Source organism: Balaenoptera borealis (genome assembly GCF_965194805.1).
Source record: "Balaenoptera borealis genome assembly, chromosome: 15".
In the NCBI taxonomy this organism is placed as follows: Eukaryota; Metazoa; Chordata; class Mammalia; order Artiodactyla; family Balaenopteridae; genus Balaenoptera; species Balaenoptera borealis.
The window spans coordinates 89,831,208-89,857,430 of NC_138871.1; the positions used below are offsets into that span (position 1 = coordinate 89,831,208).

The 26,223-nt window shown below is 45.8% G+C and overlaps 2 protein-coding genes across 2 annotated transcripts in view; both read right to left on the bottom strand.

Annotated features, from left to right (window-relative positions):
• DCDC2C (doublecortin domain containing 2C) overlaps window positions 1–818 on the bottom strand; it is a gene marked incomplete at its 5' end in the record, with an annotated part of 154,232 nt that extends 153,414 nt beyond the window's left edge. Inside the window, 2 exon segments of the mRNA XM_082357371.1 lie at window positions 49–692; window positions 813–818. Of these exon segments, the coding sequence (XP_082213497.1) occupies window positions 49–692; window positions 813–818 (650 nt within the window).
• ALLC (allantoicase) lies at window positions 540–25,685 on the bottom strand. Its single transcript, XM_082357372.1, is given in 17 exon segments — window positions 540–1,505; window positions 2,230–2,801; window positions 5,661–5,697; window positions 6,072–6,166; window positions 6,573–6,678; window positions 6,682–6,728; window positions 14,810–14,818; window positions 14,821–14,836; window positions 14,840–14,941; window positions 16,133–16,171; window positions 16,175–16,212; window positions 17,412–17,442; window positions 17,446–17,540; window positions 18,903–18,969; window positions 18,975–18,989; window positions 22,198–22,248; window positions 24,504–25,685. Coding segments are annotated over 17 exon segments (1,719 nt in total). The 5' UTR covers window positions 24,594–25,685; the 3' UTR covers window positions 540–1,196.
• Between the last annotated feature and the right edge of the window lie 538 nt (window positions 25,686–26,223).

A 26,223-nucleotide genomic window follows, 5' to 3' on the forward strand; every position in this document is an offset into this window, starting at 1 on the left:
TGGAGCCGGGGGGCGGGCGCCGAGGCCGGGGGGCGCGGCGGCACTTACTCCAGCTTCCGGAAGCGCTCGCGCCCGGCCGCCACGTACTTGCCGCCGGCCTGCAGCGCGTCCAGCTCGCTCACCCGGCGCCCGCGCGTCGGCGTGAAGAGGCGCCGCGCAGCGAAGGGCACCTCCCCCTGCTCCGTCAGCCGCTCCAGCAGCGCCTCGAAGGCGGCCACGCGGCGCCGCGACGGCACGAACTCGCGGCCCACGTAGAGCGGGTCCCCGCTGCGGCACACCACGATGGTCCTGGCGGGCGCGGGGTCCACCAGCACGTGCGGCGCGCGCGAGCCCGCGGCCCGGCGCCCCCCCCCCCCCCGCGGACCGGCGCCGCCCGTGCGCTCCGCCGCCGGACAGCCGGGCCGCCGGGGCCCCGCCGCCACCGCCCGCGCTGACGCCGCCGGCGACTGTGACCGGAGCGCGCCGCCGCCCGGGAGAGGACACGTGAGGGGGAAGCAGAACCGGGCCGGGTGACGCGCATGAGAGCCCGGGCAGGTGAGGACGGCAGAGCTGGGGAAAGGGACGGGGCGCGGCTCCCGCGAAGGCGGCGGGAGGGCAGGGGAGGCGGCCCTGGGCACCCACCGCGACCCCTCCCACCACTCCTCCGCCCTCCGACGCGCAAGACGTGGCGAGATGGCGGGTAGCAGGACCGTCTTGACAATTACAACTGCGTCAGGGAGGACTTGTCAGGAACCGTCCGGAGCGTGGGGGAAACTGGAATACTACGCGCAGCTGGCACATGGTATCGCCAAGGTGTAAGCTCCAGGACGCACCTTCATTTGGGGGAAGGACAATTCACGGGCCTGTATGTCCTTGGGAGAGTCGTGCCCTGTTCTAGGTGAAAAGAGGCCAGTCCTCTGAGCTGGGTCAGTGAAGGATTCGAGGAGTATGTTTTTCCAGTGGCTTTGATGGGCTTAAACTTTTAAAGACGATAGGCTATGTATTACCTGCTGAAATACCTCTAAAGGCACAGAATACTGATACTATAAATATCAATATCTGGTACTGCTAAAAAAAAAAAAAGTAATCCCGCCATTCACAGCCGCAGCCAATTTTTCCAAGAGCTCCACGGCCAGATACCAATGTGTAAGAGTGGCCACTTTATTATATCACCAAGAATTATATTGATCTTCAAAACAGTAATTGCTAGAAAATTCTTAAGGTTCGGGTGCTGAAAACCCTAAAGAAGAAGAGTCTGACTGAGCCACTGTGTAACCACCCCGGTTTCGCGGGGGATTAGAGGTTCGCTCTGAAGCCCGCCCTTCCCTGAGGACCTCGTCGCGGGCCTCCCGCGGGGTCGCGGGCCTCCCGCGGGGCCGCAGGAGGCAGATGGAGCTGCGGAAGCCCTTGAGTCGGAGGCGGCGGCTCACGCCCCACTCCGGGGCGACGGTGAACTTTGCGTGGGCGATGCTGTCCTGCAGGTCCTGGGTTAGGCTGTCCAACACGGGGCTCGCGTCGGGGTTTAGCTAAAAAGAGAAGCAGAGGTACAGGTCCTTGGAGTAACCAGGTGGGCTGACGCGCCCAAGGCCGCCCATCGGCTGGGACTTAGGGGCCTTAAAAAGTAAAAGTTATTCAATGGTAATAATTTGGCTTACCACATAGCAATCTGCTAATAGGGAAAGGATGTCCAAATGAGACCAACATGAATACTCAGGTCCCTGTGGTGTTTGTTTTTAATAGTTAATTAAACGGACAAACTGACGAGCAGAAGCAAAAGGGGGGCACGTGGGTGTCTCCCGGAGGCCTTCAACCTTCATTATGGGGAGCAGCCCTCACCCCTGACTCTGACCCGAAAATGACCACTTCCCTCCCTTGTGATCCAAGAAAACGATTCTGGAACATCTCAGCATCCATCCCACAGGGGGACACACCCTGATAGCTTTAAATATGCTAGTTGCCCCTCCTAAAAACTTAATGTAATACAGAAGCATTTTTCCATGTCTATATCCTTAGACAAGATGGTCTAAAACAAAATTTGATTGTTAGAGGTGCAAAGGTAGGAGAAAATAGAGCCTGTCTTTTTAGTCTATTAAAGTGCAGATGCAGTTTGTAAAAGCTCATTCATTTTACTGTTAAACTGAGCAGAAGTTTTGGGGTTGTAGCATAATCCTTCGAAATCCGGGCTGAGTGAAGTGGCCCCGGGGGAGGGCCGGCCTGCACAGCTCCTGGTGGATCGGATACCACTCTAACCTTTGTGACTGGAAGCAGCGGCTCGCACTTATGGCCCGGAAGATCCCACGTCTGCTTGACCATGTCTTCCTCCTCCTGAGCCGTCCCGCTGCAGCCATCCAGCCTACAGCTGTCAGGAGAATTGCCTATCAGAGCAAAACAAACAGTGACCTTCTCCACTCTGCACTCAGCGCAGTTCGGTTTATAGGATATCAGCTTCTTTAACTGGATCAAAAAAACAGCAAAGGGGCTTCCCTGGTGGCGCAGTGGTTGAGAATCTGCCGGCCAATGCAGGGGACACGGGTTCGAGCCCTGGTCTGGGAAGATCCCACATGCCGCGGAGCAACTGGGCCCGTGAGCCACAACTACTGAGCCTGCGCGTCTGGAGCCTGTGCTCCGCAACAAGAGAGGCCGTGATAGTGAGAGGCCCGCGCACCGCGATGAAGAGTGGCCCCCGCTTGCCACAACTAGAGAAAGGCCTCGCACAAAAACGGAGACCCAACACAGCCATAAATAAATAAATAAATAAATAAATAAATAAATAAATAAATAAACCCAAAAGTTAAAAAAAAAAAAAAAACAGCAAAAAATCACTTCTCAACCTTTTGGCTAAGATCAGGTGTAGTATCTGTTCTTATCAGTTTAATATCTGATACGTCCTCTCTCCGAGGACGATATATAATATCTCATGGACTGTGGTAAACAGGAGATGCAACAGGAGCTTGCTTTGTCCATTCCATGCCTCGACCTGGTATTGCAGTACTTCCAGAAACGGTGCACCAAAAAAAAAGCCAGCAAAAAAACAGATCAATGTTCTTTCTAAACAAAAGCAAAGGTATAAAGTATGTGAAAGAAGGAACCTACCAGTTTGTGAGGGAGTTGGAGTGCCTAATGAAATCAATGAGTGTTTCTCACAGGAATCAGGAAAGCCTGGCATATGCTAATAGGCTGGTGCATTTGAGTTTGAATGTAGGGCGTTTTACTTTGGAAGGTGAATGTATTTGGTAAGCTTCCTAGATTGCATATTTAATTACTTGCAAACTGTTACATGGCTCGTCTGAAATTATTATGAGGCTGGAAAATATTTTCCTTATGGCATCATATAAAAAATAAAATTGTATAATCAGAAGAGGAAGAAATACTGAGCTAAACTAACCAGGGCTTAGCAGCAACCAAAGGCGCCGTATTCAAGGATTTCTAAGCGTTCTCTAGGTGAAAATATGTGGTCCTGAGTTTCTCTCCTCTCTTTGGAATTTCATCAGAATTGTGTGCCCAGTGGGGTGAGGGGATCTTAGTGAAAGGGTCCCACACTCGTCGTGAGGAGAGTTTCTATAGGGGTCCCCAAGACTTGAAGATCAACAGAGGAGAAGCCGCTGATCAAAAACCCTGGCAGAAGAGGATACTCTTTGAAACAGCGGTCTCCGGGTTGGGTGAACACGCTCCTGGGGTGCGGGAGGAGAACACTAGGATGACTATTTCTAATCCTTTAATATACGTAAGCACACGTGTGTGTATATGTATATTAAGCCTTGCGTGGCTGATACTGTAACTGAATACTGGCATGCTCCCTCATCCCGTGACTGTCATCGTGGTGACGGAGATACCCCAAGGACCACCGGCAGTGTATCCGTGGCATATTGCAGTCTGGGGTCCCTGGTTACGTGGATTTGCTTGTTGTTACCTGGTTTTGAATAAACTATCCCTCACAGAAATAAACAAGTGATTTTAAGCTATCCATGCAGAGAACCATGGATTGAAGATACGACTAGACACTTTGCTGTACGGCAGAGAGTGGCAGAACATTGTAAATCAACTGTACTTCAATTTTAAAAAATAAAATTAAAAAAAAAAGGATATGACGAGAGATGATTTGCAAACATCCACGAACAACAGGAAAATAGCAGAGCTGACATTTCTCCGGACCTTCAGGATGAGCCCTTGGTCAGCCATGTTGAAAAGTGAAAACAATGACCGCTAATCAGATCTAAACCACAGGCTTCCAGACAGAAGTTTAAATTACCACGATTTCTTGAAATAATTTACATCCACTACCATTGGTGATGAACTTCACCTTAAATATATACCGTGCCTTGATGAAACAGTTAATAATTGAGTGAGGTCATAATGATTCACAAGACATTTAAAAATCAGGTATCCAATGTATGAATATAAACTGCTGTATTTATTCAGAGACGGCCAAGCAATCATGAGATACCCACCCCAGTACTTATCAAAATTTCACCTAACAGTTATAAAAGTTTAGTAAACTCTTTTGAACTTTCTTAATATGATGATACACATATCTATTTCACAAGAAAGTAAATACAGAGTATTAAGGGTACTTGTCCAAATTTTTTTTTTTTTTACTAATGGAAGTGCACAATTTTAAAAATGTGTAGATCACTGCCTTCAAAGTCCGGCCCAGAGAAGAAATGGTCACCAATCTGCTTGGGACCCTTCCCCGTGAGAGGATAGCCCCACCCAGTTCTTCTCATGACTTTAACCAGGGAGTGTTTCATAGGCTTTTTCCATGTGGAATTCAGGGCCCCTGTGGTGAAGAGCCTTACAGCATCATAGAATCTCATGACTTTTGTGGTCATTAGTTCAACTCTGACGTTTTATAAAGAGGGAAACAGAGCACAAAGGGTTAACGTAACGTGCTCAAAGCCGCACACCTATGAGTGGAAGCCAGGTCCACAGCCGCTGTCCTGAGTCCCACCCCCGTAGGAACTCGCTGTCTTTATAACCAGCACACCGATTATAAGGCATTTCCTCATGGCATTACATTTACCTTTGAAATAGTTTGTATCGATCTCAATTTGAGTTATTACTTCAGGATGTGCCAGTCACAACCCAGAAGCAGGAGAACACCATTCCCATCATTCTGGAATTCAGAAGGAAAAAAACGTAAACCAGCTTGGCATCACTCAAGACACCAGTCCTTAAAACCAGCATGTGAAAATGTTGGTATGTATCAATACTTGTTATTTCTTACTATAAAAGAGTATTTCCTGTGACCTGATTTGTAAATTACTTCTTGTATAAAGTGCCTGTTTGCTATCATTCCGTAAATGCCTCATGCCAGCTAAGGAGTTTACTGGGCACTTGGTAAAGTTTTATGAATTTCTGTTATGATTTTGTATGTCAATTATAGATTCAGGTAGGATGCTGTACACAAAAGGTTCTTAATCTAACTCAGCCCATAATCCTGTGGTCAGTTTCTTTTGACCTTTCAAAGTAGACATGTTTTTGGTCAAAACTATACCAATATATGACCTGCCTCCAAACACTAGTTTCTAGGGAAGAGAGTTTATTTACATCTGAAGCATTGGGTGACACAAAAACTAACCCAATAAAGGGGTGTTTATGATTATGTTTGCAGTGAGATTTACACATTGAAAGGTCTTGTGTTTCCTTTCCTTGTTTACTGCCTTACCTCTCAGGTCAGTTACTGGCCAAATTAAACAGCTGGGCTGTCTCTAGAGCCCCCTGTCACAGGTTGACAAAAGTGGTCTCACCCAGGGATACACAGATATTAGAAATGATGAAATGGTGTTTTTTTTCCCAAATCAGCCAACAAATTTATTCGTGGGTTTTGTATCATTAAATTGTAGATATTCTTGTTTCCTTACTGAAAAAAAACAGAGGGATAATTCCAACAATGCATTAGAACAGCCAGCATTAAGCAGCAAGTTTGGCCTTCTGGGTCTTTAGTCTGGCCCTGATATTATAATGAAACAGTAGGGAAGTTGGAAAACGTGGAGACGTAATAAGTATTTAGAAAAATGCCTAAGAGGTTTCTAAAATAAGAGTCTCCTTCACATCACATGAAAAAACCCTTTACTTTTTAGGAAGCATTAGGCCATGGTATTTTCACTTCTCACCTCCAGTATCGGTGGCCTGTCCGGCCTTCGTGCTGTTTCCCAACCGTCCGCCGTAGACTTTGCCATGCCGACTGCTACCAAAAACAACGTTTAATGGGCTATCACAGGATCATCCCGTTTTATTTTAAATGTGAGAATGAATGCATTGGTGTGATTAATCAGATCCCATGCACCCGAGCATTGCTACATACATTATTTTCATTAAAGTTAATGTTTCAGTACATTCACATACAACCATAGGGTTAGTAAATTTTACTTTTCCTTTTATAGCAACTGCTTAAGCCAAAGTTAGGAAGGAAAATTGCTATTGATTTATGTCGCCTCATAAAGGCATGAAATCCTGTATATGGATGATGGATCTCATCCACTCTCGTGCTTGGAGATGGCCCCTTGCTCTTAAGTAATTCAGACCGTATTGGGGTGTTTAATGTGGCGCCCAGATGTCCCAAGTAAAAGCCAGCTCCTACAGCATCGCCTCACCTCTTATATTGTTTGGGTGCCCAAAATGTGCATTGCTAAGTCCTACACAGGCACCCCCATAAACGATGGTCACCAGGTCTAACGGTTCTTTAGGGTCACTGGCAGTCTAATCTTTCTGTCCAGTACCATATACCCTAAGACGTGCAATTCTGCCATCTGAAAAGGAAAGGAAAGTTTAGTTATTCCTACTTGGAAAAGTGGCGGTTTGCAGATCAGAAACTACAGAGCTCTCCACACCCGCCTGCTCTGGTTCTCAAATACACCAAGCCCTCTGCCCCCAGGGCCTTTGCACTTGCCATCCCCTTGTCCTAGGACAACTTTTCCAGCTCCCCAAAAGACTGCTTGCCGTTCTTAGGCCTCAGCTTTGGTGTCATGGTCTCAGAAAGGCTTTCTCTCTCTCTAGAATTATCTCCTTCCCACCCCCCCACGGCCTCTGTCTGATTCTGCAGGTTAATTTTATCATCTCCCCTGCTTACTTACTCTGTCGTTCTAATCACAGTCTGAAATGATCTTGTTCTTAATTTAAGTCCCTGATAATAACAGTCTCCCAACACCAGAATATAAAATCTCTGAAGGCCAGAATAGCTCCCTGTCTTGTATGCTTTTTGTATGGCGCATAGTAGGTGCTTGCATTGTTTTGTTGTTGCTGAACTAATAACTCCAGGAAGGCCAAAAAGCAATTGGGAAGTTCACCACAGATGAATGTTTGGTGCCAGAAATCAGCATTGCTAAATCCTACACCGACTCACATGAGAGCCTTACATTTTTATTTTTACAACACATTGCTTTGCAATGCAACTGAGAATACTAAAGCTAATATTCTCAATATCAAAAAGCTGCTGAGAACCACAGCAGCCTGAGATTAGGTTTGCAGAGCAGAAAATAGCCACCAAGATCCATTCACATTATCTGATTCTAATAAAATGAATGCTTTTTATTTGTTTGATTATTTCCTAGAAGGTGGAAGCCAAGCTTTTTTATATAGAAGCTCAAAATCATTCATCAGAGTATTCTGCTGAAGCCAGCCCTATATATTTGTACATGAAAAATTTGGTGAAATTGAGTGATCTGAAAAAATTTCAGTAGAACAGTGGAAGTCTTGATATTTACAGTAAATGAAACCAGACTGTGTTGGCATAAGACCCAAGAAAATATACTAGCGAGAGTAATTCACAACACTATTCTGGTTCATTGAACGTTATGATCTGCTTTAATGGTATAGAATGTTAATGTCTGTTAACGTAAAGCTGGTTTTACATTTTAAAAAAATGAGGTTCTTCTTTACAGAACTAATATCCAGCCTCACTTTTATCAAAACTGTCATGGAATATTAGATATGCCTCTTGGTACTTTGAGGAAGCCTCAATAAAGCAACCCCATTCCCACCCCAGGTGTCCCATTGGGGTCTCCTACTGCTTCCTCTCCCTTTTAAACTTGGATCCAGGTAGAATCCTCATGGAGCAGTTAAAGGTGCAGCGGGGGAGATGGGGAGGAGAAATCTGCATACAGACATGCCCACCCCTCACCTTCTATCCATTGAGGCTGCCAGTCAAGAACGAGATTTAATGTGTGCAGGAAACTTCAAGGACCAATCCCACAAAGCAGGGCTCCCACCCGATACCTTTTCAGACCCTCCCTCAACTCCTAAACTCTGTACACACTGGGTTGAACATATGAAGTTGCTATTTCAGTTATCAAAAATTGCCAAATAGAAACTTCTCAGGGCTCTACTGAGTGCTTTTGTTGTGACACTTATCACTGTTTTTGCAGGATTTTTCTTGTGCATCTCCCACCTGGGTTGTTCACTTTGTAAGGGCAAGGAGCCTGTCAATTCAGTCTTAACAACAAATGGCTACTGAGCATCTACTCTGTCCCCCCAGCCTGTGCTAGGAAGTGGGCGTGAGCAAAGGACAACTCAGACACATGACCCCTGTCTTCAGGAAGCTTGCGTTCTGTTGCCTCTGCCCTACTCATCATCTGGGAAGTGACTATACGGCCAGTGCTTAGCCCCTAGCTCAACACAGCTATACCATGAGTGTTTGTTTGTTGAATTAGCAAATGGGAAAAGTCCTAAATCTCTCCTGTTGGCTTTGCTCTTTCAGTTGCTTCCATTGATTTTAGAACAGATGGTTTCCATGAGCAATCAATATCACTAAACGTGTTCGAGTCTCTACATGTTGGTGTCTTAACTTTAAAGCATGATAACCAGAAACACATTGCATCTAAAGTGAGGGTCAAGAGATCCACTTCTAGCATGATGGCACGTGGATCTCTGCTGACCCATTCCCCAGGGAAGCTCGTGAAAATTAGGAGAAAAGCAACCACTTAAAGTCTCTGGGAATAGTCCTAAGGGCACACAAAATGAAGCCACATTTATTCCAAAAATCTACTAAAACTCAGCAAGACCAGGGAGAGTCTGTGGTATGTGAACCAGGCCAGCACCTTCACTCCCTCCTCCCACTACAATGGGGTGGAGTCTCCCCTCCACACAGGTGCAGCCACGAACGCAGGGCTGGTCCCCAGGTCTCAGCTGGGGGCTTTCTTCCCAGGAGGGTTCTCATTCTGCCCCATCCACCTGTTGTGAGGCTAAGTTCCAGGTGAGTGTGGCTGAGAAGAGGGGGCACCTTCCTTCCACCCAGCCCCCACTCGGGAGACGGGTCTCTACCCTGCACACAGCCCCACTGAGATACTGGGGCCATGATCGCCTGTGTCTCAGTTCACAAGGCAGGGGGTCCACATTGAGAGGGACAAGCCAAGAAGACCTGAGGCTACTGCCCCCCTCCACTGAGCACCCAGCTCCAGAGCCAGGGCTCAGAGATCAGGGAGAAGTGGGTCCTAGAACAGAGCGCTCCAAATCTCTTCCCAGAAAATGGGCTTCACGTGCAACAGAGTATGGAGAAGTTCAAGCCTAAGGGTGCTCTCAGAAACAATGGCGGTGACGGTGAAAAGCTATAAGAGGAGACTGAGACTAATACATTCATCAGATATATATATGTGTATATATATATATATATATATATAAACTATAAAACTGCAGTACAAACTGTAAGTGAGACAGTTGGCTGGAAAGAACAGGGAAAGAGCTCAAAGAAGCCTTTCTGGGATCAGAACAAATCTCAAACACTGACCTCAAAAAATATCACTTCAAAGAAACCCAAATTTAATTGGATTGGTATGTGGAGCAATTTATGCCCAGGGCATTGTTGAAAAAATAGAGCAATCGGATGGCAATTAGTGGAGCTAACTGTGAATGTGGTTAAGGAAAGGGATAGTCAAAGAGAGCTCCGCCCAAACTGTCATCTCAGGGTCACTGTGGGCATCCCCAGGGTTGTGCCCCCCAAGGGGCAGCACCAGAAGCTTCACACTGTGAGGGTGAAATTGACTTCACTAAAGTAACACGGCCAGCAGCTAAACATGAAAAAGCAAAGAGCACCTGTAAAGGTGATTATATAATTATTATAAGAGAGAGTATAAATACACGGCTCCTGTCCCTTCTTCTGTTAAGTGATTTAAAAAACAATAGTATAAAATAATATGTATATACTGCATGTTGGGCTTTTGATCAATAAAAATGTGATCTATGTGTAATATATTTACCAGTAACTGCACAAAGGAGGTTGTTGGGAGCACAGCTGTATTGGGCTAAAGAAAATGACTACATATGGTAACTTAAATCCACAGGAACAAGTGAAGACAACCAGAAATGATAAATAGGAAGGCGAATATAACAAACCTTAAGTAAATGTAAATAAACTTGCTGTCCTTTCTTCTCTCAGCTTCTTCATAAGACATAAAATTATGTAAATAATTGTAATAGTGTATTGTTGGGTTTGTAACATTTATAGGTGTGCTTTGTAAAACAACAATGCCACCAAAGGGGGGCATGGAAATAGAGCTATATAAGAGTAATGTTTCTGAAAGAAAGTAAAAATAAAATAGTGGGAAAAATTACTAAATAAATTAAAATGCTGTTTATAAAAATTCAATTAAAAGAGCGGTGAAGGAGGAAAAGAGGAATAAAAAAAGACATGAGACACAGAGCAAAAAGTTAAATGGTAGCTGTAACTCCAACTATATAATAACAAACAATAACAAAATATGTTTTGAACAATCAAAAGGCAGAAATAGTCCAACTGCATGGAAAAGCAAAACTTAACTATATACTGCCTACAGGAGACACACTATATATTCAAAGATACAAATATATTGAAAGTAATAGGATGGAAAAATTAGATCATGCAAACAGCAACCACAGACAAACTGGAGTGGCTTTACTGATAACAGACAAAATAGACTTTAAAACAACAACAACAAAAAATGTTACTAGAGATAAAGAGGAACATTTTATAATGATAAAAGGGTCAATCCTTCAGGAAACTATAATGATTATAAACATATTTGCACACCTAATAACATATACCAAATCATAAAGGAAACAAACTGACAGAAATGAAAGGAGAAATAGACAACTCAACAATAATAGTTGGAGACCTCAGTACTCCACTTTCAATAACGGATAGGAAAACTAGAAAAAAGATCAAAAGGAAATAGAACAACACTATAAACCAACTATACCTAGTTGACTTATAAAACACTTCACTCAACAACAGCATAATATACATTCTTCTCAAGTACACATGGAACATCCTCCAAAATAGGCCATATATGTGGTTATAAACAAATGGGTTGAAATAATACAAAGTGTGTTCTCCAATCACAATGAAATGAAATTAGAAATCAGTGAGAATGAAATTTGGAAAACTCACAAATATGTGAAAAGTAAACAACACACTCTAAACCATTGGGTCAAAGAAGAAATCAAAAAGTAAAATAGAAAATACTTTTAGATGAATGAAAATGAAGATACAACATGCCAGAACTTATGGTGTCCAATAAGCAGTGATTGAAGGGAAATTTATAGCTATAAATACCCATATTAAAAAATTAGAACCTTCACCTTGGGACACTGGGGAAAAAAGCAAACTAAACCTAGAGCAAGCAGAAGGAAGGGAATAATAAAGATTAGAGTAGAAATTAATGAAATAGAGAGTATCAATGAAACTGAAATCCAGTTCTTTGAAAAGCTTAACAAACGTTTAGGTAGATTGACTAAGAAAAAAGAGAGAAAAGACTCAAATTATTAAAATCAGAAATGTAAGAGAGGACATTACTACTGACCTACAGAAGTAAGAAGAATTATAAAAGAGGAATTATATACCAATAAATCAGATAACTTAGATGAAATGCACAAATTCTCACAAGACACAAACTACCAAAAATGACTCAAGAACAATCTGAATAGACCAAGGTCAAGTAAATAGATTGAATTAGTAAACAAAAAATATATATCAATTCTTCACAAAAATCTTCCCAAAATATAAAACAGGAGGGAACACTTCCCAACTCATTTCATGATGCCAGTATTACCCTGATACTGAAACCAGACAAAGATATCACAAGAAAAGAAAACTACAGGCAAATAGCTCTTATGAACAGGGACATGGAAATCCTTAACAAAACACTAGCAAACCAAATCCAGCAACACATTACAAAAAAGTATACACCATGACCAAGTGGGATTTATCCCAGGAATGCAAGTTTAACATCTGAAGATCAATTAATGTAATACACTGTACTAACAGAATAAAAGACATTTTATTAAGCCATATGGTAATCTCATAGACAAAGAAAAAGTATTTAACAAAATCTAACACCCTTTCATGATAAACACACTCAACAAAGAAGGAGTAGAAGGGAACTTTCATAATCTAATAAAGGGCATCTGTGAAACCCACAGCTAACAACATATTTAATTGTGAAAGACTAATTTCCCTCCAAGATCAGGAAAAAGGCAAGGATTCTGCTCTTGCCACTTCTTTTCAACTTTGCACTGGAGATTTTAAGAAACAGAGAGAGACAGGACGGGGAAGAAAGGAAAGAAGGAAGGAAGGAAGGAAGCTGACGTTCATATTGGAAAGGGAGAAGTAAAACTATCTCTATTAACAGATAATATGATCTCGTCTATAGAAATCCTAAGGATTCCACTAAAAATCCATTAGTACTAATAAACAAGTTCAGCAGAGTCATAGGACACAAGATTAATATTCAAAAATCAATTGTATTTCTATACACTTACGATGAGCAATCCAAAAATGAAATTAAGAAAACAATTCCATTTACAATAGTATTCAGAAAGAATAAAAGATGTAGGAGTTAATTTAACAAAGAAGTGCAAAATGTATACTTTGAAAACTACAATATGTTGTTGAAAGTAATTAAGGAAATCTACACAAGTGGGAAAACATCGCATGTTCGTGGATTGGAAGAGTTAGTATTTTTAAGATGGCAATACTCCCCAAATTGATCTACAGATCCAATGCAATCTCTATGAGAATCCCAGCTGGCTTCTTTGTAGAAATTCACAAGCTGATTCTGAAATACAGAATTGCGTATGGAATTGTAAAGGACTCCAAATAACCAAAACAATCTTCCAAAAGAACAAATTTGGAAGACGAACTTTCTGACTTCCAAACTTACTACAAAGCAACATTAGTCGAAACAGTGTGGGACTGGCATAAAGATAAACACATAATATTGAGAGTCCAGAAATAAACCCATGTATGTATGGGTCAACTAATTTTTCACAAGTGTGCCAAAATCATTCAACTGGGAAAGAAGAGTCTTTTCCAAAAAAAATGGCTCTTGGACAACTGATATCCACATGCAAAAGAATGAAGTTGAAACCTTACCATATAAAAGAATTAATTCAAAATTGATCAAAAACCTAAATCTAAGAGCTAAAATGATAAATCTCTTAGAAAAAAATCTAGGAGTAATTCTTCATGACCTCGGATTTGACAATGATTTTCTAGGTATGACTCCAAAAGCATGAGCAACAGAAACACATAGTGGAACTTCATCAAAATTGAGAACTGCTGTGCTTCAGGAGGCGTTCTAGAGAAAGTGAAAAGACACCCACAGAAAGGGAGAAAGTATCTGCAAGTATATATCCGATAAAGGGTTTGTACCTAGAATATACGAAAAACTCTTCAACTCAGTAATAAAAGACTAATAATAAAATAATAACGTTGGATTTTTACCCAATTTAAGAATGGGCAAAAGATCTGAATAAACATTTTTCCAAAGAAATATGCAAATGGCCAGGTAAGCAACTGAAAAGATGTTCATCGTAATTAGTCATGAGGGAAATGCAAATCAAAACCACAGTGAGATACCACTTCACATCCTCTAGGATGGCTGTAATCAAAAATTCAGAAAATAACAAGTGTTGGGAGGATGTGGAGAAATTGGAACCCTCATACAATGCTAGTGGGAATGTAAAATGGTGTAGCCATTTTGGAAAACAGTCTGATAATTCCTCAAACAATTAAAAACATAGAGTTATTATATGATCCAGCAATTCCAATCCTAGGTGTATACCCAAATGCAAACCATATGGCCACACAAAAACTTGTACAGGAATGTTACCAGCATTATTCATAAGTATTCAACAGGTGGAAACAACCCCAATGTCTATCAGCTGATGAATGAATAAACACTGTGTCTATCCGTACAACGGAACATTATTCGGCCACAAAAAAAGGAATAAAGTACTGACACATGCTACAACATGGATGAGCCTTGGAAACATTATGCTAAGTAAAAGAAGACAGTCACAAAAGACCATTTATATGAAATGTCCAGAGTAGTCAAATGTATCGAGACAGAAAGAAGCTTAATGGTTGCTTAGGGCTGGGGGAGATGAAGGTTGATAGCTCAGGAGTATCAGATTTCTTTCTGAGGTGATAAAAACTGTTCTAAAGTTGACTGCAGGGGTGGTTGCACGTATATATCATTTACATAGACTTTAAATCGTACACTTAAATGGGTGAATTGCATGTTATGTGAATTACAATAAAGCTGTTAAATAAAATAAAATGAGGGTTATTTGTACATAGCACTTCAACTGCTAATATACCTGTGAAATAGAAGTTGTTAGGAGATATCTAACCCAATACAACTTAGTTCCATCACATCCTAATTTAATTGATAGTTTTTCCTAACTCCCTATGGATGGGGACGCTAAGACAAGAATTTCCTAGCGCACTAAAAGGGCAAATTATAACCCTAAAATGCTAGAGCAAGAAGGAAAGGGTGACTTCATTTTGTATTTTTAAAACCTGCCAACATTAGCTAAAGAAGCCACAGCGCTGGAGAGGGGTCCACATCATATTTACCAGGGAAAGGTTGAGTCGTATGTGACCTCACCTCTGCCGGGAGTTGACAGGAAAACAACTGTGGCTGGAAGCAGGATTTCCCGGTTTAAGCTCTGTCATGGGAACCAAACAATTCCAGTCGCTGGACTTTAGCTAGCAGTAAATATAAAAATGTTAGTAATGGCTCTAGGCAACAATAAATTCTCTCATTCTAATGCCCGTGTGGGGCTTACAGGGCAGGACATTTTGGAATAAAAATTAATGATGGATGCCTAATGGAACACTTTAATAAAAATACTAATAAATATCAAGTCTCAGTTGTAATAAACAGAATAAAGGCCTGCTTTTTTTTTTCACCCTGATCAAAATAGCCACTGGGGGGCTTCCCTGGTAGCGCAGTGGTTGAGAATCTGCCTGCCAATGCAGGAGACACGGGTTCGAGCCCTGGTCTGGGAAGATCCCACATGCCGCGGAGCAACTAGGCCCGTGAGCCACAACTACTGAGCCTGCGCGTCTGGAGCCTGTGCTCCGTCCGCAACAAGAGAGGCCGTGATAGTGAGAGGCCCGCGCACCGCGATGAAGAGTGGCCCCCGCTCGCCACAACTAGAGAAAGCCCTCGCACAGAAACGAAGACCCAACATAGCCAAAAATAAATTAATTAATTTAAAAAAAAAATAGCCACTGGGTGGTGGTGAAAGGGGATGGACCGGGAGGGCTGGGAAAGAGCCTCCAAACGCCTTCACCTTGAGGCTCACAGAAAGAAGCAGCCGGAACGTGATGTGAATGTTCACATGAAGCCCGGGCTCTTCCCATGGACCGTGGCGTAAATGCGTCAGCCTGAAGCTCGCAGCAGTTTCCCGACATCAGTGCTCCTCAACTGGAAGGGCCCATTTGTTGTTACCATTATGCATTTCCCAGCCAGCGCTGCATCAACGCTTTTGTAAAACACAGTGTAAATTAGTTACTAGACAAACTTGGAAAAACAAGAATGTACCGAAACACAATCCAAATTGTTTATTGTATTAAATTCATCAGGCATAAAGTTACTTTGTCCAATTGCTATCAAAAGTATTTAAGGCGTCAATTTCTGTATTTACCTCATCGGGCATCATTTTGCAGCGGGGTCCCCGCGAGCAGACCGCCCTGTGGGAAGCAGTGCCCTAGACCTCGCAGGGGCCGTGGTACAGGGGTTGCACAAACCTCTCCAGAAACATCTTCAGGGTCACACAGGGCAAGTACACATGCACGAGCTGTGCCAGGTTGAGTGCGTGGCCGGGCGAGGAGGGCTGCTCCCTTGCTGTCCTAACAGCCTGTGACAAGACCCCGTTCCCTGGGGAGACGTACCTTAGCAATGGCTTCAGACTGCTCAGGGCTGGCTGTGGCTCATGTCCTGACTTCTCGTTGTGGGATTTCTGGTTGTTTATCTGAAGTTAGAGTGACCGTTAGGGTTACGGTTTGTGTTTAAAATCAAAGAGAATATATATACCCTCTTAGTGGGTTGTGTGGTCATTTTCATTTTGCCAAATAACACTGAAGACATCGTTTCTTAAGTCAAAGTATCAGATGATCAAAGTAACAGACACACACGTTAAAGTTCCTCAGTATTTAAATTACCGATAGTAACTTCAAAAAGGGGTGCAGAACATCTGGTGGTACATCTGCTCATTAAATAATAAATATCGTTTCCAAGTTCAGTCAAACTTCAACAAATTTATCACATGACTAGAGTTTTCAGAAAGCTTGATTAGTAAAGTTTTGGAATATTGTAAGTCAATTCCAGAAACACGACTTCCCCCAAAGGCATCCTTAGAATGGATACATGGGCGATTCAGAAATAGAAGCACTCGTGGACAGTTGAAGGGCTTGCTGAAGGCATCTTAGTCATTGTCTACTAGTCACTCCTGCTTGTAAAGGAGCAGCCCTCCTATCATCATGTGACTTTTCGGGTTCCCCAGCTGTCTTCCAGGAGGTGAGCCCATTCATGTCCACGGAGCCTCGTACAGTGCTGTGCACAGAGTGCTTCCAAAATACGTTTGCTAACTGACATGATTTCTCTTTCCCAAGTACATGTATAGACATGCACTTAATGGTACATATTTCTAAAAAATTAACTCTGGGACCAACCTCGGAGGATGCCAATTAAAGAGCCTTATAAGTCACATGGCCCAGCATTCCAGGGTGTGGAAAGGAACCCTTTCTGGAAAGCCCATGGCTGCCGTGTCATTACGCAGACCAGGGCAGCCAAAAGGGGGCAGGTACGCTGGCCGCACAGGTGGCTCAGACCCGGCTTCACATCGTCCGGGCGGTCCGGGCAGCCCACCCCAGCCACCTGCTCACCAAACCTCACGGTGACGCGCAGGGGCGCCATGGGGTGGGGAGGGGTGGCTTGCAGAGCGTGGGAATAATGAAATCTAAGTCGGGTCGAAGAACACTGTTAAGCTAAAAATCAAAAATCACAGAGCACTTGAGTGGGAATCTCGCTGTTAAGCTCCCGTGGCAATAAAGGGGCCTCTAGACAAGTTGCTGAGCCTGTCTGGGTGGGAAGTGTGCGGGCGGGGGGAAGAGGGGCCTCACCACCCCACGATGCTCCTTCCCGGGGTAGGGCCACTGGTTCCCGAGGCACCTTCTTCAAAGTTTGCTGCTTGAATCGACACTCAAGGAGCATGATCTCCTTGTGTGAAGTGAGAAGTGTCCACATCGAAGCCCCGGATGACCCCCTGTACTCCCAGCTGGATGATACACCAGTCGTGACCTGGAGACGTAAACAACAGCAGCACCCGCCTTAGATTGAATTCGGCAGGCGAAGCACATGATTGAGCAAAACAACAATGAAAACAAAACACCAGAAACGCGCTCCTCCCATCACAGAAAGACGTGTGTGGGTTCATTCTTGACCGTGACTTCAAGATCTCTCCTGACGTGGCCGTACATGACCACCATTCCCCACGTGAATCCTCAACTCTAATCAGACCAGAACGTGAATAGGCCTTGGATTCTGAGAGCAATTCTGATTCCAAACTCATCATTTCCTGAGTTGTGTGTGTCTTTGGCAAATTGACCTCTCTGAGTCTCAGGTCTTCAACTGCGAATCAAGGACGAGGTTGGCTTCCAAAAGGTTTAGCTGTGGGAATTCCCTGGCGGTCCAGAGGTTAAGACTCCGCGCTTTCACTGCTGAGGGCCCGGGTTCGGTCCCTGTTCCAGGAACTAAGATCCCACAAGCTGCACGGCCAAAACAAAGAAACAAAAAGTTTAGCTGTGACTCTAGTGTAGGGAACACCAAGTCTAGCTCGGCCGGCGCTCGGTATCAAGCTGGATCTCTTAGAAACATCGTATTCTTTGCCATCTCGAGCTTCAGGGGTTTCCTACAGCCCCAGCCAGGACGCCCTCCTTGGCATCAGCTAAGTCTAAGAACTCTTGATCAATGTGTCGCTGTGTAGTTCTTGGTTTCTGGCAGTCAGATACAGGCCCACCTTAAAACGTCCAGACATATTAGAATCTCATAAGGTCTGGAGTACCACAGAAATATAGAAAATTAGAAATAGCCAATATTTCTGTAATACTTGAGGTGGTAGCAAAAATCCCAGTTATTAGCCTAATGCTGGATTGGTTTCCTTTTACAGGCATTTCTTTAACTGTATTTTGATTGATGAGTAGCAATGAGTGAAAGTAGCATCTTAAGGTTACATAGAAGATAGGATGGATCTTGGCTCAGTTCCCAGTTTATGTTACCAGTGATGTGACCTGGGCTAAGTGAATGAGGCTGTTTCCATGGCAATCAGGTGGGACAAGAACACCTGCTTCAGAGAGAGGTGCTGAAGCCAGATGCGACGCACATACCAAATGATGTTTGCGCAGCTCAGGATCCTTCATCCACGGCCCTCATCAGCTTTTCCTTTTCCTAACAAAGTGTTTACACCCTCCTGTTTGCACAGATGACCAGGGATCGCACGACCTCTCCTGAATTCTTAGAGCCTGATGGTCAGAAGGGACATCAGAGGCGACAGAGCATTCCAAGGGCCCCAGGTTAAAATCGACCCCAAACGTACACTGCTTTCCAACAGCCCCTGGTTTTAAACTTCGCAGGAGTGAATGAACAGAGTCAATATCACCTTACCTGGGATCCTTTTCCTTCTGGTCTGCCATCCAGACGTCCACTTCCCAAACTCAGTGCACTCGTGTTCTTAAAACTTGGGCCCTCCGTCTAAAGCAAAGACGTGTGGCAGTGGATCGTTAACATCCATGCGAGAGCCTAGGCTAAAGGGACAGATGGGCAGTGCAGACAGGGGCTCTAGGCGAGACCTTAGCAGGCGCGGTGGTGTCTGCCCCACCTTCACGCCCAGGGAACCCGCTCCAAATCAGGGGGTGCCTCCTTATCTCTGTATTGCCTTCAGAGAAAGAAGTCCTCCTTGTCTGTGGGCCTTCATTCACAGAATTAGCCACTGACAGCAAAAGGTAAGACCACATAGGATTCATTCCACGAGCCCCATCACTGGTGCAACGCCCAACTGCAACCTAGGTGCCTCCCAACAGGCCGTCGAGCAAAGCGAGAAAGGATTCCCAAAGCAACCCCGAAAAGACCACGTACCCAGGAATTCAGCCAACGTCAGAGGAAGAGTAGGCTCGATGCTGGGGTCTAGCTGAGCCCTCAGCGCCCGGCGCCCCGAGCTGCTCCGTGGCCACATGTGAAAGCGAGCACTCTGACATCACGGAAGCCGCGGGCGGGGTCGGGGGAGGCTCAGCTCGGCCCCTCGTGGAGCCTTAGACAGACGGCTGAGTCCCACCGCTTCACCGGAGGACAGCAGTGGTGAGCACATCCCTCCAAGACTGTTTCCAAGTTGAAGTAACGCTTGCGAAGCCCCTGGCACAGCCAGTGGGGCCTGGGCAGGGCTCCCACGGAGGGTCCAGCAAGCGGGCCACGGCCTCGCCCCCCAGGCGAGGGCCCAGCACGGAGCCCTCGGCCATCCCGTGCCTCAGTCTCCTCCTGAGCGTGGAAGCACGTGCCGTGGTGCCTGGCACACGGGAGGTGCCCAGCATCTGTCAGCATCAGGATATCAAACTTGGTGGAATTTTGAATTTTATTACAATCCGATTACACATTCAACATGCACACTCCAACCTTCCTCTGCTCGTAAGGAATTGCGAAGCTCTGTCCCGAACCCAGCGCGAGAAGAGGGGCTACGCCACCCCTTAACCCCAGGCCACTCGGGCCTCAAGCTTTTGGGGGCTTAGTTGAGCTCTGGTGGTGCTGCTACTGCTGTCACGGTGACTGAGATGGGTCGGGGGGCCCGAGGGAAGGTGCAGTCACACTCCCTGACAGCTGCTGGCAGAAGACAGTACGGTACTGGACTTGCAGTGACAAGTACGGTCTGAAAAGAAAAGAAAACCAAAGGCCAATCCCAGGGATAAGCCTGCACACACGCAGAGACCCGCACAAGGACGGTTACCATAGTTAAAAAGTAACCGCCCTAAACACGCATCCACGGAGGACAGGCTTGTGGTGGGTTACCACCCAGCAGGTAAGGGACAGCCCCACCTCTGTGCATCGGCGTGGATGGGGCTCATGGGTACCCAGTGAAGAAGCGCGCTGGCAGAACAGTAAGTGCTTTACGATAATATGTATATACTTTTAAAATTAAAGAGCAGTACTATTTTCTATACATGGATATGGACATAGGTATTTAACAGCACATAATAGGGCTTCCTTGGTGGCGCAGTGGTTAAGAATCGGCCTGCTAATGCAGGGGACACGGGTTCGAGCCCTGGTCTGGGAAGATCCCACGTGCTGTGGAGCAACTAAGCCCATGTGCCACAACTACTGAGCCTGCGTGCCACAACTACTGAAGCCCACGTGCCTAGAGCCCAAGCTCCACAACAAGAGAAGCCACCACAATGAGAAGCCCGCGTACCGCAACGAAGAGTAGCCCCTGCTCGCCGCAACTAGAGAAAAGCCCGTGCGCAACAACAAAGACCCAGTGCAGCCAAAAATAAATAAAATAAATAAATTTATAAAAAATAAATAAATAAAAGCACATAATATATTAGAAGAATATGCCAATCTTATCATAGTGTTAATTCTACAAAGGGAAGGAGCCGATGGGCATTGAATTGGTGGTGAAAGGGGCTTTAGCTTTATGTGTAATATCCTTTTTTTTTCAAATAAGAGAATGTGTGTGTGTATGTATATATACATACATACACATCTTAAGTGGCCTGTAAGTGTGAATATATGTAAGTGTGTATATAGAGAGAGAATATATATATATATGTATGTACACTAGAGTGGAGTATAGGAAATAAGGCCCGTTCTCTCTCTCCCCAACTTCCCAAGCCCGGCTCCTCACAGACACCCCGCCTCACAGTTGGCGTGAACCCTTTCCAGCACGTCTCCTGCACACATGGCCTGCCTGGACCTCTGTCCCAGCGCGTGGGCAGCCAGCTCAGGTTCTGATGGCCACATCATTCCATATCTGAAAGACCCCAGGGTTCTTTAACTAGTTCCCCACTAGTGGACATCAAGGTTGGCTTTTTCCCCTTCAAGCAACACCCGAATGAATTATTTTCTACATATCTTTGTGTACTTGTGAAAATAAGGTAAGTCTGTGGAATAGCAAAGTCAAGGTGTGGATGCATTTCAATTTTTTCAAAGATAGACGTATGGTAAATCGTAAGAGCTCTGACAATGACGGCTGTGTGACCTAGAGCAAGCTAATCAACATCTCTGTTCCTCATTTTATGATCATTTTCTCCGACGGGTAAGTTAGCATATGCGAGGTGTCCTCAGAGGGTCAGACTTCAGCGTGCTCTGGACCTGGCCGGGTCCTGCCCAGAAGGAGCAGCTGTGCCACCAGAGTGGCCAGGTGGCCAGAAAGCACATCACCAGGTCAGAGCCCGCACCCCACCCGACGGCAGTCACACCCGCTGCCGGGCCCCTGCGTCCATCATCCCTCACGAGAGAACTCTCGCAGCTCTCACTGGTGGGACAGGGTAGCAGTGTTCCAGCAGTTCCAGTTCTTCCCCATATTAATCAGTATTTTCTCTTTTTAATAAACATGTCCTACATTTTTATAATTGGGCAGGTAAAACATTTTCAAAAAAATTCAAGATCTGCCCCACTTTTCTTACCATCACGGATTATGAACACCACGTGGGGCAGAGAGAAATACAGGAGGATCTCAGTGATTTCCCCCGTAGAGCAAAGTGGTCCCAAATTCCTGTGTCAGGTCCCCATCTGTCTCTGCCATGTCTTAGCATGAGTGGAGGCTGATTTCTACACTTTTCTGCTGTTCTAATATGCTAATTCACTGGTTCGCATCATGTGACTCCCAGCCCAAGTACACAGGGAGATTTTAATTAACAGGGCTTCGTGGATTACCCCACCCCAGCACTTTGCAGAGGCCAATTTACAGTACCTTTATAAGGTTTTCTGCAGGAGCAAAAAAGTCATCTGTTGCAAATAAAATCTAAACAAAGAAAGAAAGAAGTAAGGATAAAATAACCGTAAATTACAAACCATTTTATTTCACTCCCTAGTGAAACATTAGGAGATGCAGCAAAAAGAAAACGTGAAATTGCCTAGGGGAAGAGAAACAATATGCAATTAAGCCACAATGCTTTTTAAATGTTTAGATTTCATTGCCTGCTTCCCCCTTAATTTTTCCTTCCCACCCTTTTTTCTTAATCCCCTTTACCATCTGGATGCAAAAGTGCTAACTTCTTACACTTGGAAAGAAAATAAACCAACTTATTTTCAAGAACAAAGGACGCTGGGCTTTGTGAATCTTTCACAGAGCAAGGGCAAAAAAAAAAAAAAAAATGTGGCACAAGGTCCCCCCTGTGGCGTAGCCAGCTCGTCAGAGGATGCCCTGCAGGTAGTTTGGTCTGGTGATTCGTTAACCAAAGCAGAACTTTTTTTTTCTTTTGGCCACGCTGCTAGGCTAACAGGATCTTAGTTCCCAGACCAGGGATTGAACCCAGGCCATGGCAGTGAAAGCACCAAGTCCTAACCACTGGACCGCCAGGGAACTCCCAAAGCAGAACTTTTTTTTTTGGGGGGGGGGGGGGGATTTTTTTTTTTTTATTCAAACAGAAAGTCACAACAATTATAATCATCCTCATCAGTTCAATCAGTCCCATGTAATTAATTTTTTTTATCTTGATCTTTTGTTGGCACTTTTATGAATTCATCAGTTTTCCATTAGAGTTCTGAAAATGCTTATTCATTCAGTTCAGCAGTATAGTCAGTTACCAGAAGCCGGTGCTTGTCAGAGTCTTTTCCATGAATTCCTTGAAGATGAAACCCTTTTATAGGAAAAGCAGACCATTTGTGAGAGTAAGGTGTAAACTGGCTGCTGACCACCCTACTGAACCTGGGGCCCAGGGACACCTGTGGTCTGGAAGGGACGCAGTGTCCTGGCCTCTGACCCCAGGCAGAACCTAAAAGGCAGGGGAGGACCTGGCTATTTTGGAGCTGTGACCGGGCTTGTGGGGCCGCTGCTCTGTGTGACCTGTAGCAATGAAAACATGCTGCTGCCATATCAGTAAGCAAAGGATGTCGCGGCCATCGAGCCGTCACATTACAGCCGCCCAGATGGTGAGCCCTGACGGAGCTCAGGATGGACACAGGATGCCCGCCACCAAGCCCTCAGCCCCTGCAGCGGCCCCCTGAAGACAGGGCCTCCTGCAGGGACTCAGGATGGGAAAGCACAGGATCCCGGCCCCAGGGAGCTGAGGTGCAGATCAAAGGAACGATTCCAGTGAGCCCAGACTCTTGCCTCTTCCCATGCATAGAAAAGGGCTGAATTCATTAACCTGAGATGTCTGGTTTTCTTTAATGAACAGTCATCTTTGATGTTCTGGCTGCCTGGCCTTTGTGGCAAAAACCCCTGTAGATCCCGGCCCCTCCCTGACCTCTTCACAGCCGTCCCTCAGCGCGATCTGAGAGGCTGTGTCCTGGGCTTAAGTCCGCAGTTTTGTCCGCCAAATAAAACATAACTCTCAACTTTTAGGTTGTGCAGGGGTTTTTTTGGTTGACACCTGCCCCTGAGAATGTAGCAGAGTGAGCGAAGCACAGGGGAACTGACCTGGGAGTCCCTCCCCTGCTCCAGGGCCTAAACCCTCGACACAGGGGCCCTCACCTACGCCTCCAGGCTCCTGCCCCTCACGCCCCACGTCAGCTCCCTTTGCTGCATCCTCTGTCAGGCCAGCTCCCTCCCTCTCTGGAGGAGTCCTTTGAGCATCACTTACCTACATGGTCGTCCCCCCTTCCCACCCCACGCGGCGCCCTGGCCTGCCTTGATGCCAGCCCTGGTCTGCCCGTCTCCGGGCAGAGTGTAAGCTCTGGAGGGCAGGCCTGGGTCTTTCCCTCTGGGCCTTGCCTGGCGCCTCGCACACCATGTTAAGCTCTCCGCGTGATTCGCCTACTAAAATCTGAGGCCCACTCATCTTTACTGTAGGAGAGCACAGAGGGACGGGGAATTCTTTTCACGGGTGCAAAATGTCTTTTTGTTTAAACCTCGGGCAGTGCTGCCTTTGCTCATAACTGTCGCCAATTTAAGAGAAGTTCTCGGAGGCCTTCTGCAATAATGGGCTTTCTCGAGGAGGCCGCCCTTCGGCCTGATTCGTGCTCTTCTACTCGGGGTCCCTGCGGTGGTAAGTGAGCTGGAACCTCGGCCTGGGTGCTTTAAGTACTTGTTCTCGCCGTGAGAGACCCACTGACCTTTCCTCCTACGAACTCAGATGCCGTGTCAATCAGCTGGGTGAAGTCCGCAGGCCTGGCCACTTTTCCTTCCTTGGGAGACTCAGCCATGCTTCCTGCAAGGAGAAAGTCCTAGGGAGCGAGCAAGGCCCCCATCAGGCCCCCCAGACCGAGGCTTGAGCCGTTGAAACGACACACGTGCCTCCAACCGGATGAGGCCCGCCAGCTCCAGGGTCCCCTCCGGGCAACTTTGCACAAACGCTGAAATGGGAGGGAATTAGCGCACGGCCTCCATCTGAAGTAGCTAAGAATAAAATATTCAGATTCTACAGCCACAAACTGCAAAGGTTTATCATTCAAAGAGAAAAAAATATTTTAATTTAGAAAAGAACAATTTGCTTTTAGTAGTTTTTGGATACCTTCAAAAAACATGGATTGAGCCACTGGGTGGCAGGTCCTTACTGGAAGTGGGCACAGAGGACAGAGCACGCCTGCCCTGGGAGCCCCCCGCGGTGGGAACAGACATCCACAGATGCCTGGGCCTCTCAAGCAGAGACTGAGTCACAGAGCTTTCTCCATCTGGGAGGACTCAGCAATGGGAGATCATATCAGCAACTCCCAGCACCCTAATTTCTGAGTTGAGAAAGCAGATTCAGAGAAATGGAGCAAGGCCTCAAGGGAGGGCCAGCCGACGTCGCCCCACTCCTGAGCCAAGGGTGACCCCTCCTTCCCACCGTTTCTTCCTAGTCCTCATGGTGGAAAAGAAAACTACAGAAGAAGGAATTTACTAACATTTCTTTGAGATTACAATACTGTCATGCACAGTTCATTTATTTTATCTCATTTGAATCCTCAGAACAACCGTGCAAGTTCGGTATTATTCACATCTTACAAATGAAGAGAATGCCTCTTTGAGAGGCCAAGTAAACTGTCCAAACCACACAGCTGGGAAGTGAACACTATTTCCACCCAGATATGTCCTCACGTGACTGATATTTGAAAGCTCTCAATGCGGTGCCGGCACATGTCAGTGTAGCCTAAGCGGTGTTCAGTCCGTTAGCGCTTGTTCATCCAGCAGCCGTGGCTGGAGCTCCCCAGTATCCAGGCCCGGGGCCACGCGCGGGGGTCACACCTGCTGTCCAGGGGCTCACGGCGGAGGGCAGGGCGCAGACACAGCAGGAGGTGCAGTGACAGAGGGGCACTCCCAGGGCACAGAGGACGCACACCTCGTGAGCCCCCTTTAGGAGGGGACACCCGAGCTGGGACGCCAGGAGAAGGAGTAAGAGAGACTGCACGTGGGCGGTGGGCTCCGGGGCCCCGGGAGCTGGAGGGCGACACCGGTCCAGACGTTTGAGGTCCAACCTGGAGTCTACTGGCCACGTGCGGCTACTTAGTAAATTTTAAATTAATTACAAGTAAATAAATCACGATTCCAGTTCCTCCTTGTACTGGACGCATTTCAACTGCTCAGGAGCTACACGTGGCTCCCGTGTCAGATGGCACAGAGAACTTTTCCATCCTCGCAGGATGTTTACTGGCCGGAGAAGACCATGGTGGCGAGCACCACCCCACTGCCCCCCACACACACACCACACACCACACACACACACCACACACACCACACACACACCACACACACACACACACCACACACACCACACACACACACACCACACACACACCACACCACACACACACACACACACACACACACACCACACACACCACACACACCACACAC